Raw genomic sequence first — 16,421 nt, 5'->3', positions numbered from 1 at the left:
CAGACTGGCTCCCTCAGATCCTTAAAAATAAACTCTCATTATTTTTTTATTTCATTATTTCATTTCATTTTCCCCCTTCAAATGTAGATTCAAGAAATGCAGGCTTATTGTGCAGCTACCCTGTGAGCAGATGCCCAAAGCTGTCATTCCTTCAAGTTAATAATTAACATAACCTGACAGGGTGTGGTGGCCCAGGTCTGTAGTCCCAGCTAATCTAGAGTCTAAGGCAGGAGGATTTTAGCCCAGGAATTCAAGGCCAGTGTAGGTGATATAATGAGACCCCATCTCTTGAAAAAAAAGAATCCCCATAACCTAATATCAAGCACATAAGTCTCTTTAGCTTACAAAAAAAGAGAAAAGCTCATTGCATGCATCCATCAAGATGGCATGTTGTAGAGCATAATATTTGGAGAATAATAAAGCAAAATACACTTAATAAAATTGCAAGCATATGATGAGGTTCTCAGACAAGTTATTTGTGGTCTTGATTAACCTTGCAACAACATTATTGCCATTTTCATAGGTTTTACATAACAACATAAAAATATTGTCTTTACCTTTTAACATGCCAGGATTATCTTATCTCCTGTTCTTTTATTTAGGCTTCATTTCTCTCCCTTACCCCAAAATCTCTAGCAGCTTGATCCTGGAAGAGCAAAGCTTCTTGTGCTCCATGGTAGTTAATTTTATATGAATACTGTTTTCCTGGCACTAGCACATAGCAACAGTGCCACCAAAAGGACAAGGCCCTGAGTTTCTAGGATCTTTTCCATTTCTTTACTCGACAGCATATCAGCATTTTTGCATGATATTCCTGGTTGCTGTGTATTCAAAATATAATATATTGGCATTTCAGGCTCCTTATAGTTAATAGGTTTTAATTTGTTGTGATCTACAGATTCATTAACTTCTCAGCTCTCTTTGGGCAGAATGAGTTTTCTTTTAATCCTCCTGAACTAAAAAGGTAAGTAGTTGATTGTGCTAAGCTGCAGATAAATCATATGAGCAGATGTTCTTATACAACTGTAGAAATGATATATGAAAACTGATATTAGAGTCAGTGTAATATCTGTACTGTCAGGAGGAAATACTGAAATGTGCAAGTTGTTCTGTGTTTAGTGACTATGAAAGTCACCCCAGGGTATAAACTTTTCTTATTCTCAGAGTACTGTCTATTATATTTTATGATTGCTGCAAATTTAGTAATGTGGCAAAACTCATTTGTTAAATTTTAAATATATAGTGACATGTGATGAGAATAAAATCAAATGAATTTAAGTTATGGTAAGGATATTGTCATATATATTTCAAATAAATGTATTTCTTTGGGGTCACTTTTTTTTCCTGCCACAAACAGAACTCATTTTGTCATATTTGTTATTCAAAAACTTAAATAGTCACCACGCTAGATGCACTCTCGAGCTGAAATAAACATTACAGACTAGTGGTTAAGAGGGTAAGCTGTGGACTCAGACTGCCTGAGTTCACATTCTAGCTCTACTCTTTCCTGGCAGGCACGATCCCGGTTAATACCCAGTGTCAATTTCCTCTTCTGCTAGATGGAGTTGTTCATCCTATTTATTTCATAGAATTGCTCTGAAGAGCGAATGAGATCATATCTACCAAGAATTAGCATAAGTACTCAATAAATATCAGTCACTGCTATTATGATGATGGTCATAGTTCTCTGTAGATACTGGTTGCCATCCCTTTGCATCTACTTATGATATGCTCTAGGTATGGCTGAATGCCAAAATCAAAACAAATTTTATATAATTTCATTGGTGCTTTCACAGGATGCTACCTACCTAGAAATAGGTTTACTGCTACATATGTATATAAACATATTTTAGGGGATGAAAAATATCTTTTTCTCACCCATCCTGGATTCATCACCAAGACCTCTGTTTTAACAAAAGACAGATTAGCAAAAGAAAAACATACAAATTTATTTCATGTAAGTTTTCTGTGATATGGGAGTCTTTATAAGGAAATGAAGAACTGAACAAACAGTTAAACTTGAATATTTTTACTGTAGATTTGATGAAGAGGGGAAAGTGGTGGAGAAATATGATGGACAAAGGAGCTATGAGCTAATGGAAATAAACTGAGGAAAATCAGCAAGACCTTTTGTGCAGATTCTTCTCTGTGTCCCTGTGTCTTCAGAGATAAGGATGATCCTTTCTTAGGGGATAGGGAGGGCATCTCTCAAACGAGCGTCTTATGACCTGCTCCAGGGGGATGGTCAGAAAATTCTACCTATGTTTTATGACCAGCTGCAGGAGAGAACAGGGGAGGCGGAGAGTGACCTTCCTGCTACTGCAAATGCCAGGGGTTAGCATGTCCTGAACTCCATCAATATCCATTTGTAGGTGAGGACATCTGGCTCCAGACAGCTAGTTGTTCACCTTTCTATCTGTTCGTGTCAGCAGTTTTTATTTGAAAAGCTTCTATTGGTTACTTTTTTGTTTTCTAACACTTAAAAATCTCTATGAACAAAGATGGAAATGGATCAGTTTGTATAGTCTAAAGCAAGGAGGGGCTGAGTCACAAACAAGATAGGATTCTGTAACCACTTCTATTTTCCAAGGCGATGGAGTAAGTCATTTAGAATAGAGGTTTAGGGATAGGTATAAATAGAATTAATAGTATAAAATTATGAAATGGAAATTCACCTGAATATCAGGACTGTGGTGCTTAGAGAGTTATGGAAATGCCTCTGAAAATAAGTAAGCAGGGGTCCATTCACTGGAGGCCTGAGTACAGCTGAAATACTGGACAAATACCAATGAATTTGTTATTGAGAGTATTTCTATATCAGTGTGAGTTGGTCCAGAGAACCTGTTAGGCCTTTTGCTTGCTAATTTCTTTTTTGCTGTGAAATAATAAAGCCTAAATCATAGAACCAAATTTCACTTGCAAATTGCTGGAAGTCTTATTTCTCTAGTGAGATCAAATATGTCTTATGACATGTTTTTCCTTCCACTGTTCTCCCAGCTGTTGTTTCTTATTACTGAAATAGTGATGCATTGATATTGGTTCAATTACCAAAGTATCTGAGTACATTTAAATTCATGGTGCATAACAGGTAGTCAGGCTAAGTGACTGTGATTATCAGATGGGGTGTTTGATTTAAATTAAAGAAACACTTCCAAGAGATAATTTATAGAGGAAGACAGTTTACTCTGAAGAATTCCCATCCCCTATGTCATTAATATTTTAGGACTTATTATAATAAGGAAGATGTGGAAACTAAAGCGTATAGGCTCTATATGTACAGGCACCATGGCTACATTGTTTTCCTCAGACAGGGGCCACATGATGATGGGTGAGAAAGCCTTAACACCAACCCCACTGGGTATGGAAGTAGCTAAAGCTCTTTGAATGCAATTTAAACATGTATACCAAATTCTAAATTGTAATCAAATAAGAATGTTGAAAATGATTTCTTATTAGAATTGCATTGTTGCTAACCACAAAAATACTTAGAGCTGATGTTCAAAAAAGGATGGAATTTTCTCCCTTATAGAACAAAGGGAAAATATCAAGTTCTGTTGGAAGCATGTGTTTAAAGCTACATGAAAGATAGTTGCTCAGCTATGTTTTGAAATGTAACTGAAAGGTTTCTTGTGGAGGGAAAATTTGAGATTTCACATTTTTGTTAGGTATTGGCACCTTTTTTTTTTTTCAGCTTATTGATCAGTGCTTGAGGTTGTGTTATGTACACTTGGGGGAAATGACCACCTTGGCCTAAAATTTACATATGTAATTCTCATTAGAGTTAACAAAGTATTCTTACAAACTTACTAACATTGAGACTAAATATATTTTCTGTGTGTCTGGGACTCTGTTATTAATGATGCTTTAACTGCAGCATTAGTTCCATGAGATATCTGGTTTTGTTTGGCTCTGTCTGAAAATATCAACCAATGTTAACAGCATAAAAATTCCACAAAGAGGAAAATTTCAGTACATGACCCTTAATTACATCATAGATGCTATGAAGTCTAATGACTGGATCATTAAAATGATAATAATAATAAATGTGATTTCTCATTTTTATCACTTTGCTATCTTCTGGGTCTCCAAAGAGCCTTTGACTGTTCTGTAAAATAAACCTATACCCTTCTTGTGGGTTGTGTCCAAGGAAACAGTTACAGTAATGATTGTGGATTTGAACGTATATGTAAACAGCTTTGTGCTGATTAAACATTCACAAATGTTTTGTCTTTTACAGCCTGTCAACCAGGGTCGCCACTATCAGAAAGAAATGAACCCACCTTCTCCTTCTAACCCCCGGTAAGAATTATTAATAATCTAAATGGTTTTTTAAAAACACACACACACTTAGTTGGAAGATTGTGCATTTTTCTTGGTTTCCTGAAATTGTTTTCGAAAACTTCTAGCTTCCAAAGTTATGTTCTTTCAAAGTCTCAGTTCATCTACTTGTCTTCTTTGGACTTTAGAAGAGTGGTAACAATCTACCTAGGTTTAAATATCTACCTTTTACTAGTGGAATTTTGGATAAGTCATTTGACTCCAAGTAATTCAGGCATAAGAATTACTTCATAGTATTTTGAGGAGATTCAAATGAAAACTTCTTAGAACAGTTCCCGGCACATAGCAAGTTCTCACTAAGTGTTAATTTATTCATTATTACTTTATTTGCATAAATATTTCATTTTAATAGGTTTCTGATGTTTGGTACATTTTAGACATTTTTTTATATCACCTGGTGCTCTTAAATTTATCAAGATAGCTTATAAAAGTTCAAATAACCAGTCTCTTTTTTCATAACTTCAAAAGTTTATAATCTCAAAATTATTTTTATTATTTCAAAAATGTCATTGGTATATGAGTCATTTGTTGCAATGAAAAAAACCTCATTATTTTTGGTTCATTAGGAACAAGGGATCTAAATCTGAGTTTTGAAATACATGTTGTATTATTCTATAACTTTCTGATAAATAATTATATAAGCTAGTTTATCCATATGAATCAGTATTACCTTATCAGTATTTATCATACACTAGGAAATTATTGAAACGTCCATATATCTTGAGCCTACCTAGAGAGTCTTAGTTACTGTGGTGCACCTCATTATCCAAATGCATCTGACCTGTACTGTGGGTTGTCCTATGGAGGGTGTGTTAACTATTGCATGGTGTCTGAATTAAGACTCTTTGGTTACACACTACAAAACAGCTTAGCTAGTATTAAAAGACAGAGATAGGGAGAAAGAGAAAGAAAGGCAGGGTGGGGGTTGTTAAGTAAGGTACAGGGCTGTATTCTAGAACCCAGAGGCCACCATGCCTCAGGAGAAGCCTGAAACTAGGAACTAGAAAGCCGAGAGGCAGCCAGGCAGTCTGTTCACTCCATCTCTGCTTGCTTCCTCCCATCTGCTCCATTCTTCTCTCTAAGGACCAGATTTCTTTGCTCCCTAGTCCACATATGGCCATTTGACAGCTCTGGAGTTGACATATTACAGTTCAACATATGTGTCAAGGCTGAAAGACGATGTCTGCACCTCCCTTTCTGAGAGAGAGAATGTGATTAGCTTAGCTTGGACCAAGTACCCGTTCTGGTCCAGTCAGCAATAAACAATGAATCAAGCCATGTAAAATGAGCATGACTTCCAGGAAACCACATAAGTGGTTTACAGGACTTTTACTGGGATCTGGAATATTCATGACACAGGTAGAGTAAATGTTCTTTATTAGTAATCTCTTCTAAAGGTTCCTGTTCTGTACACTTGCTCTGATCATTTGTTCATGTTACCTAGTAGGGTGAATTGTCACTATCATAAATAGATACACTAAAGAGTTTAAAATTGAGATTAGAATTTCAATATATATAAGAAGGTGTTTTAATATTGTTAAAATTAGTTATCTCTTGATAGGTGAACATGTCACTAAAATATGTCACTAAGAATCTTGTAGCTCATCTAGATTTGCCTAACAAATTATTTTTTTCAATATATGAGTAAGCTTTCAAGGTGACTGGAAATCCAACTTTGGTCCAAATTATAATAAATTAAGAATTTGGGCCAGGCATGGTGGCTCATGCCTATAATCCCAGCACTTTGGGAGACCAAGACAGATGGATCACCTGAAGTCAGGAGTTCGAGACAAGTCTGGCCACCACGGTAAAACCACGTTTCTAATAAAAATACAAAAATTAGCTGGGTGTGGTGGCATATGCCTGTAGTCCCAGCTACTCAGGAAGCTGAGGCATGAGAATCACTTGAACCCAGATGGCAGAGGTTATGGTGAGCCAAGATCATACAACTGCACTCCAGCCCAGGCGACAGTAAGACTCTGTCTCAAAAAAAAAAAAAGAATTAATTTGTGGTCTGAACAAATGAGATTGATAGTAAGATATGTTAGACAGTGGAGCCTTTTGTTTCAATAAAAGGAGAAAAGGGACCTAATTCTCATCCTAATTCTGTAATATAGTGTATAATCTCAGACAAGCCTCTGACCTCTCCAGACCTTTTTAATAATATGAATACCCTCATGTGTAAAAGAAAGGACTTGAGTTGGGTGCTCTCCGAGGCCAGTTGCAACTTTATGATTCCATGACTTGTACAAGACTCATTACAGCCTTTGCTTCATAAAGCAGTCTCGACATTGAAGGATCACACTACTTTTATTTCATTGTCCTGTATAGAAAACATGCTTCGTAAATATTGGATAGATAATTGAATAAATGAATGAATATCCAGATGTGGTAATATGCAACTTTAAATATCTCTTTTACAAATTGATTTCCAAAGATATACTGTCAAGATAGAATATGAAATAATTCACCAGGTAGACAGTATATTTTATGCAACCAATTAAATGTTTATTTATTTAAGAAAAATTAATTTACATTTCTGCATAATGAAATAAAAAGGCCAAATTCTAAAGCCAGAAATAAAATACCACCAACCCCTTTTGCCAGCAAGTTATCTACCAGTTTCCTAAAAAATTATTATATAACTGTTCAGGAAATCTGCAGATTATGTGACTTGGCTCTTGGCTCATAAATTCAGCAGCTTAGGAGAATTGGCAGGAAGGCATTATTGGGCCATAAATACAGAAGATGATAAAATTATGAGGTCAGTATATATCACCATATAAAAATGAAATAAATTGAATCATATAATGCATGTAATTTAACTTAAAACTGAAAGCTCTGATTCTTTTTAAGATCTGTATTTATTATATTTCTTACAATTAATATCCCCATGCTTTAGACCCTAAAATATAGAACTTTAAATTTAAAGGATATTGATAATTAATATGAAAAAATATAAGAAATTAGAAGATAATTCTCTGAAGTCTACTCTCTTGGATACACGAGCATCTAACTTGAATCCTTGATTGAAAGTTCTGGTATGGAGGCTGTGAACAATACATGAAAAGCAGGTAGGCCCTTCATTTCCTGAATTAAGTGTGGCTGTGATTAAAGTAATGCTAACATGGCAGAGACAGGGTGGTGTGGACAAGCAATTCCACAAGAGGAAAGCGTGATGGTGACCTCTGGGAAGTGAGATGGCCAATGAGATATCTACAACTACTCCAGAGACCAAAGATCCTAAGGTTTTTAAATTACATAGACTGGTGCCCACATATATACATGTTTAGAGAATCACCTTTCAATTAGCTTTATTAATATAACAGGACAATCAATATCCCCCAGTCTTTCATGCACATAGTTTTCTATTTCTTTCTTTCTTTCTTTCTCTCTTTTTTTTTTTTTTGGAGACAGTCTCACTCTTGTCACCTAGACCGGAGTACAGTGGAGTGATCACTCATGCACATTTTAATCTGGAAAGACTTTTATTTCTGCAACATAATCACCTTCTTAGTTTTTTGTGTGTAAGATTAACATTAAAGACAAAATACAATCCACAAAGCAGGTAAATTTGGGTTTTAAAGAGTTAGCTCTAGGATGAAAATAGCTAAAATGCTGCATATATTCATATATTGTTTTTCTCACAGTAAAGTCATTCACTTTCACTCACAGGGCAGTGCTTGACATTGGATCAAGGTGGGATGCAATGGTAATCATTTTCCTGAGAAGTTTACAATCTAAGAATTGAAATATATATGGTTCACCTCGTCATCTTCCCTTGCGTGTCTAGATTTGCAACAAAGCCATTCCCTTTATGCTGTTAGGCATGGGATGATATTTTCCATTATTTTTTCCTAACACTCTAACTGATATTTAAGCAGCATCTCAGATGCTGGGGCCCTTGCCTCCAGCATCCACCAAACATTGCCTCTTAGGGCACTGACAGCTTCTACGACAAGGTGCAGAAATGGCTAACATAATCTCACATAATTTAGAGAAGTGTGGGGTAGGAGGAAACAATTTCACAGTTCATTCATGTTGAGAAACGTTTCCTAGCATGTAAACTTGCATGCTGCCAGACAGAGCAAAATGGATGCTGTTTGCAGCCTCAACTCATTTATTTTAAAATGTCATCTATTGGTTTGTGGGGTTTAGAACTGTCCCTCGGGCACATTTCTTTCAATGCTTATATAGATTCTTCAGAATAACCTAAGATATTCCTGCTCAGGAATGAATTTTATGAAATAAGCTGTGATTACCTTCTGGTTGTCTGTTCATAGGATGGAGTCAATAACCAGTCTTTTGTTTCCAATGATGATTATACTTGCTATTTTTACAACTCATTGGAAAATTAGCAAGAGGAAGGAATATGGTCAAAGACTTTGCAAGGTTCTAAATGTTCATGGAAATATATAATACACAAAATAATTCAGAATACCAAAACAATAAAGCATAGCATAATCTTCTAAATTGTTTACTCAATGATTTATCACTTATCTGTAGTTTTTTAAAATGTCATATCAGATTGTGTTAGGGCCTCAATCCTTTGTAGCTTTGCCACATGTTTGTGTGATATAAACATGCTTATAACCATAATTATCTGATAAAGCCCTGCAGTCTTTGACAAATGATTAATAACCACTGACATCAGTTCCCGCTGGCTTAGCCAGCCTGACCAAGGCAATCTGGCCTGTCATTGTAACCCGCGTGGCTCCTCTGGACTGACCACGGCAGTATTGTTTTTGTTTTAGCTCTCTGGTTGTCACAATGCAACCTGATGAGTGTCTCTTCTATTAATTAAGCTTTTTATTTTCCTATCACAAAAGAGAGAAGAGTATAAATAAATAAAATTAAGTACAGAACTTTAATGTTCCTCTTCAAATCATTCAGTTTGGATCATTTTAAAACAAGTAAGTTGAATTTTTAACAAATAGTCTTCCTTCAAACCAAGACACCACGGAGGATTTCCTTATTAACTAAGCAAACATTTTGTTTCTCAAAACATAATGTTATTGCTGCTTCCTGTTACCCAGATTTTTGCATTAAATCGTAATGATTTAATTATGAAACTGAAGGCATCAGCTGTTGTTTTTATCATTTCTCTTGTTGGCTTCAAGTAGGAAAAGATTCAGTACCTCTTCTTATATAATCCCATTCCCAAAGATTTCCCACCTGCTCTTTTGAGGGCCCTGATTCTCCATATTTAGAACCCACAGATCTGATTCAAAGCTCATTGACTGATGACCTGTCAGGTGGTTCATCAAGTTCCTCTAAGGCAGGGTGCTCTTTCTCTCTCTCTCTCTCTCTCTCTATTGGAAGTTCTGGTACTCCCCACCCCCCCCCCAGTGTTATTCAGCACATCCCCCACCCCAGTGAAGGGCAGGAGTTTCTTCAATATTTAAGTTGAGGGAGGGTGTGAGCAAGTGAGTAGGTATACAGCTGGACACCATGGAAAATGAAACTCTTCATCCCAAATGTTAACCAGTTAAATTTCGGATTTTTTTCCTGTGTCTCTGCAAGAATTGCCCTTTCCTTTACTGGAAATAGGAGGATGGTGATATGGATCTATTCATAACCGGATAGAATCGTGTCTTGATGAGAGGCCCTTGTTTAGATAGAGTTTAAATCTGATTTTAATGCATGTACCACTCCCTGCTAACCCAAAGATCCATAGGCACTGGTAACCTTTGGAATGGCTCTAATCTTTAAGACATAATAGTTTCCAATATTTCTATAGTCTAACAACTTTCAAATTTATATCTCTAGTCTTGACTCTCCCTGAATTCCAAACAGACCTGTCTAACTGCCAGCAGACCTAAAATACCATTGAAAAGGTAACTTGATTTCCTTCTGCAAATCTATTCTTTCTTCACTATTCTCCATCCCAGAAAATGCCATCATCATCCCTCACCACCTTTGCTTCAGCCAGAAATCAAGAATGATCCCTGTTCTGTCTCTCTGATCCACCTGCATGTCCAGACTCAGCAAGTAATACTAGTGTTCCTTCAAACATAGTATGTGCCAAATCCAGTGTCTTTTCTCTATTTTCCCTGCTATAGTCTGAGTGTGGGTTGCCATCACTTCTCACCTGGGCAAACGCCATATCCTCCAAACCTCCCTCCTCTGTTTCTCTGGCCTCTACAGTCTTTTTTTCACTTAGTAACCAGAGTGGTATTGACAAGCTTAAATCAGATGCAGGCATTGCCCCATGTAAAGCTTCCCAGTGGTTTCCCATTGCCCTTAGGACCAAGTTACGCTTACTCTGGTTTTTGGGGCCTTGGTAGCCCACCTCTCAGATGGTGTTTCACACCACTGAGCACCTTGCTCACTCTCTACTGCTTCCCTCTCTTTCCCTCTGACACTTCAGTCTTGGTCCCCACTTAGGAGCGCTGCCTGGATGGAGCTCTCCTACTGAAGTTGCTTCCCAGATGGCCCTCCCTGTCAGTAGGGTCTCCACCTAAATAAACATCCTCTCCTCAGGAGGCCCTTTCTTAGCGTCTTCCCTAAAATATTCCTCAGTTACCTTTAAGCACATTATCATTTTTGTTTTCATCACAGTAACCCACTAACTGGTATTTCCTTGTTTGTCTGTTTTCTCCACACACACACTGCTTCCTCTTAAATGCTGGAATGTAACTGAGTATGCATGTGAAAATCCTCTCTCACTTGTTCAGTGTCTCCCTAGTTTCAAGGGATACACTTGCCAAGCACATAGGAGACACATTAAAAAATAGATGTTGAATTCAGTGAATCTCACCACTTAAAAATGCACTTCCCTCATCTCTCTACACTAGCTACATCACTGTGTATTCCGCTAGCTGGAACCCATGAGCACCTGTATACTTCTGTCCTTTAAGAGTCTCTGGTACCTGGCCTTATTCCCATTTGTAATAAATGAAGCCTTTTTCGTTCATTTGTTTTAAATGATCCCTTAAAAGATACCCAGAATATAAAGTATCTGATATTATTTTACACCTTTAAATAGAGACAGTTTTCTAAAATTGAATTAGTGTTTTCTCCCTCTATTCTTACTGACAGTTGCTTATTTGTATGGGCCTATTCACACCCATTTTATAGAGTCAGAGTACCACTTGCTAGAAATCTGGTTGGGTTGCCACTGCTGCAGAAGATGTACTCAGTCCTCACCAGGCTAACAGAATCTGGGTAAGCAAAGAGAAAAAGAAAACCATTATTTATATGCATACACATACATATATACACATTATACATATTTTATACACACACACACGCACAGAGGCATACCTCAGAGATATTGCAGGTTCAGTTTCAGACCACCACAATAAAGCAAAATCACAAGAATTTTCAGCTTCCCAGTACATATAAAAGTTATGTTGCTGTTCTTTAGTCAGTTAAGTGTGCAATAGCATTATGCCTAAAAAGGACAATGTACATGCCCTAATTTAAAAATACTTTGTTGCTAAAATCTGCTAACAATCACTGAGCCTTCAATAAGTCAGAATCCTTTTGCTGGTGGAGAGTCTTATCTGGATGATGATGACTGCCGAATGATCAGGGTGGTTGTTGCTGAAGGTTGGGTGGCTCTGGCAATTTCTTAAAATAAGACAGCAGTGAAGTTTGCCACATCATTGGACTCTTCCTTTAATGAAAGACTCCTCTGTAGCATGCAGTGCTCTTTGAGAGCCTTTTACCCACAGTAGAACTTTCAAAATTGGAGTTAATCTTGCCCAACCCTGCTGCTGCTTTATTAACTCAGAGTATGTAATATTCCAAATACTTTGTTGTCATTACAAGTAGTGTTCACATCATCTTCACCAGGTGTTGTTTCATCTCAAGAAACCACTATCTTTGCTTCCCATAAGAAGCAATTCCTCATCTGTTCCGGTTTGGTCCTAAGATTACAGCAATTCAGCCACATCTTGGAGCTTTACTTCTAACTCTAGTTCTCTTGCTATTTCCACCACATCTGTAGTTCCTTCCGCCACTGAAGTCTTGAACCCCTCAAAGTTCATCCATGATGGTTGAAATGGACTTCTCCCAAACTTCTGTTCATGTCGATATTTTGACCTCCTCCCATGAATCCTGCATGTTTTTAATGGCATCTGGAATGGTGAATTCTTTTCAGAAAGTTTTCCCTGTACTTTGCCCAGATTTATCAAAGGAATCACTATCTATGGCAGCCATAGCCTTACAAAATGTATTTCCTAAGTAATAAGACTTGAAAGTTAAAATTACTCTTTGATCCATGAGCTGCAGAATAGATGTTGTGTTAGCTGGCATGAAAACAACATTCATCTCCTGGTACATCTTCATTGGAGCTCTTGGGTAACCAGGTCCATTGTCAATAAGCAGTAATCTTTTGAAAGAGTCTTTTTTTTCTGAGCAGTAGATCTCAGAAATGGCTTAAGATATTCAGTGAACTATGCTATAAGCAGATGTGCCTTCATCCAGGCTTTGTTGGTCCCTTTATGCAACACAGGCAAAGTAAGAATTTATTAATAGCATCATTCTTAAGAGCCCTGGGATTTTGGGAATAGTCAATGACCATTGGCTTTAACTTAAAGTTACCAGCTGCATTAGTCCCTAACAATAGAGTCAGCCTGTCCTTTGAAGCTTTGAAGCCGGGCGTTGACTTCTTCTCTAGTATTGGAAGTCCTAGATGCCATCTTCTTCCAATAGAAGACTGTTTTGTCTACAATGAACATCTATTGTTTAGTGTAGTCACCTTCGTCAATGATTGATTGTAGCTAGATCTTCTGGGTAACTTGCTGCGGCTTCTACATCAGTACTTGTTGCTTCACCTTGCATTTTTATGTTACAGAGATGGCTTCTTTCCTTAAACCTCATGAAACAACCTCTGCCAACTCCAGACTTCTTCTGCAGCTTCCTTACCTCTCTCAGCCTTCATTGAATTGAAGAGAGTTAGGGTCTTGTTCTGGATTAGGCTTTGGCTTAAGGAAATGTTGTGGCTGGTTTAATCTTCTGTCCAAACCACTCAAAGTTTCTTCATATCAGCAATTAAAGCTATTTCACTTTCCTACCATTTGTTTGTTCACTGGCGTAGTACTTTGAATTTCCATTGAGAACTTTTCCTTTGCATTCCCATCTTAGCTAACTGTTTAATGCAAGAGGCCTAACTTTCAACCTGTCTTGACTTTAGACATGCTTTCCTCAGTAAGCTTAATCATTTCTAGCTTTCAAGTGAAATTAAAAGATGCGTGATTCTTCCTTTCACTTGAACACTCAGAGTTTATTGTAGGGTTATTATTAATAATTGGCCTAATTTCAGTATTGCTGTGCCTCAGGGAAGAGGTAGGCCCTCGGAGGGAGAGAGAGATGGGGTGAATGGTTGGTCAAGTGGAATAGTCAGAATGCACACCGCATTTATTAAGTTTTCTATCATATATGGGCATGATTCCTGGTGTCCCAAAACAATTACAACAGTAACATCAAAGACCACTGTCACAAATCACCATAACAGATAGAATAATAATGAAAAATTTTGATATATTGAGAGAATTACCAGAATGTGGCACAGAGACACAAAGTGAACCCATGCTGTTGGAAAAATAACACTGATAGACTTGTTCAACACAGGGTTACCACAAACCTTCAATTTGTAAAAAGTCAGCGTCTGTGAAGAACAATATAGCAGAGCACAATAAAACAAGGTATGCCTGCGCATGTGTATGTGTGTGTATCTCAAGAGCTAGAGAGAGAGAACCTGAAGCTGTGGTGCTGGTACTCTGTCAAATTTAAGTGACTCCCCGCCCCTTCTGCTCCTGGAGAGGTCCTTAGTCAACTGCTCTACCTTTAAAATAGATGTTTAAAGCACTTGGTACAAAAAGCCTCGAGCTGGGCCTCTTTCCTCCACTATCCACAGCAGAGGCCAGGCCCCAGAACAGCTTTTCTAACCTCTTGAGCCCAACCCCAGAGAAAGCCTCAGTTAAGGGCACTGCTAGTAGTCCCTGGAGAATTATCCTGCTTTTAACCTCTGACCACTCTTAGCCCTGGACCACACCTTGCACAACTCCAGGGGGCACTATTCCCATGAGTTCCAGGAAACCCAGCAATTCAACAGCAGTACAATGTGAGTGGACAGTGCTGGCCAGCTGGTGGTCTCTGACCCATCACTCCTCCTTCCTCCTCTGCTCTTGGAACTTGTTTACCTGCTAAGCCCACTTTCAGTCCTGGTTCTGATCATTTCTTCTACCTAAGTGAGTTTGCTCAAATTGTATCCCTGGTCCAGTTACACTGACCCAGGCTCCAACTAGCCATCACAACAGATGTCTTGGTCCCCACCCCTGCCCACCTGCCCAAGATTTATTTTTCTTCACTCTTTCCATGTTCGTGTCTGGACCCACCTGCCTGAGCATCAGCTAACCCCACTCTCCAGTTTAAGTTAAGACACCTGCCTCCTCTCTGGGTCTTTCTTGGGCCACTAGGACTCAGTGCTTCCCCCTGAGTTCTCTAGTTTTCCTTTGTACTCCTTGAGAGAATCTAAAGGCATTAGGGCTGGGAAATACTAATTAATTTTCAGTTACTGTCATATTTTCCAAAATTAGAAACTCATGAAACCTATTCCCGTAGGAGTTTCAGAACAATAGATCACATCTTCTCCCCTCACCTCCCAAAAGCTTCTGTCTGAAAAGACAGATCTATGAAGAACCTTGGGTTTTGCTATTGCTTTTGCTTTTTCTGTTTTCCTTTATGGAGATAGGTTCTCACTCTGTCACCCAGGCCAAAGTGCAGTGGCACAATCATGGCTCACTGCAGCCTCAGCCTCCCGGGCTCAGGTAACTCTCCCACCTCAGCTTCCCATATAGCCGGAAACTCAGGCATGCACCAACAAGCCCAGCTATTTTTTACAGAAACAGGGTCTTGCCATGTTGCCAAGCTGTTCTCAAACTCCTGGGCTCAAGCAACCCCTCTCCGCCTTGATCTCCCAAAGGGCTGGATTACAGGCGTGAGCCACAGCACCCGGCAGAATCTTGGCATTTTTAATCAGCAGAGTGGGGCTCCTGAGATTACTGAGGCCTCCCCAGTAATTGTTATCCATCCAGATGCTGAACTCATATTACCTTTGGCCCACAATCCAGTTAAAGAAGGTAATTACCAAAGCAATTATTTACCATTCTAATGTTTTACAGTTTCAGCTTTTAATTAAAAGATTCAGCTTCTCCCTCAAGAGTGATAAGAACCTTTAAAAACTAGAAGTACTAATTCTAGTTTATAACAATCACCTCCATTCTGTCTAGGGGTTGGGGAGGGAATGTAGGTTGACGTTTAGGAGAATAACATGAACCTAAAAAATGGAAGATTGTAATTATTGTTAAATGGCTACTTAACAATAAATAGCTATAGCCAGTCATATCCGTAGACTCACAATCTCATTATACATTTTGTAATCTAATGCAGAACAGCTTCCCTATCATTTAAACGGGGAACCCCTACAGCATAAAATGATTCACAGAGTATTGTAACTGATACTTTCAGCAGTGCTCCATGAGTATTTTTGAAGTACCTACTATGTGACTTTAATGAGCTAGTGGCCTTCCAGCAGAGCCAGGTCCATACTGCATGTAATTAGGCAAGGTGTGAGCATTTTCAGGACAGTGCCAAGGGGAGTTGGAGCATGTACTGAGCCTGGCTCAGGAGAAATCACAGCTTTTCCAGAAATGTCCCCACTCACAGACTCTGCTTTTGTTGCCAGTTGGTTACTTCTTCCCTATAATTTTTTTGTTTCTCATGTTAATGAAAAACATTACATTTTGAAATTGATTAAAGTTAAAACACATAATTTTTCACTCTAGCAATGCATTATGTTTACCAGCATTCACAGCTTCATATTATTCTGTTTATTACCATATAAAAACCCACTCAGTATAATAAATACCATAGAAGTCAAATGTCGAGCCTGTTTAAAATGACTCAAAGGCAAAAGGCAAACAACTTTTAGTGTATTTGACTGAATTAACACTATCATTATTGTTCTGTTGACTCTTTCTTGTCCATTGATTTTTAAAAGCCTTTAGCTCCTTTGCCATCCATTAAAACAAATCAGATGCAATTTGGTGCTCAGGACAAGAAAATGCTGTTGG

General features: G+C 38.0%; 1 protein-coding gene across 8 annotated transcripts in view; it reads left to right on the top strand.

The window, feature by feature from the left end:
• The window catches only part of CFAP20DC (CFAP20 domain containing), a 350,823-nt gene that overhangs the window by 233,284 nt on the left and 101,118 nt on the right, over positions 1-16,421 (top strand). For all 8 annotated transcript variants that reach the window (XM_012462831.3, XM_012462830.3, XM_012462834.3 and 5 more), the window contains one exon: positions 4,238-4,299. In XM_012462831.3, the coding sequence (XP_012318254.1) occupies positions 4,238-4,299 (62 nt within the window). The remainder of the gene's footprint in view (positions 1-4,237; positions 4,300-16,421) is intronic.

This window comes from Aotus nancymaae, unplaced genomic scaffold (genome assembly GCF_030222135.1).
Source record: "Aotus nancymaae isolate 86718 unplaced genomic scaffold, 86718_ANA_hifiasm-v0.15.2.pri h1tg000067l, whole genome shotgun sequence".
Taxonomy (NCBI): Eukaryota; Metazoa; Chordata; class Mammalia; order Primates; family Aotidae; genus Aotus; species Aotus nancymaae.
The sequence above is the reverse complement of the archived record's forward strand: the minus strand, read 5'-3'. Positions and strand labels throughout refer to the sequence as shown.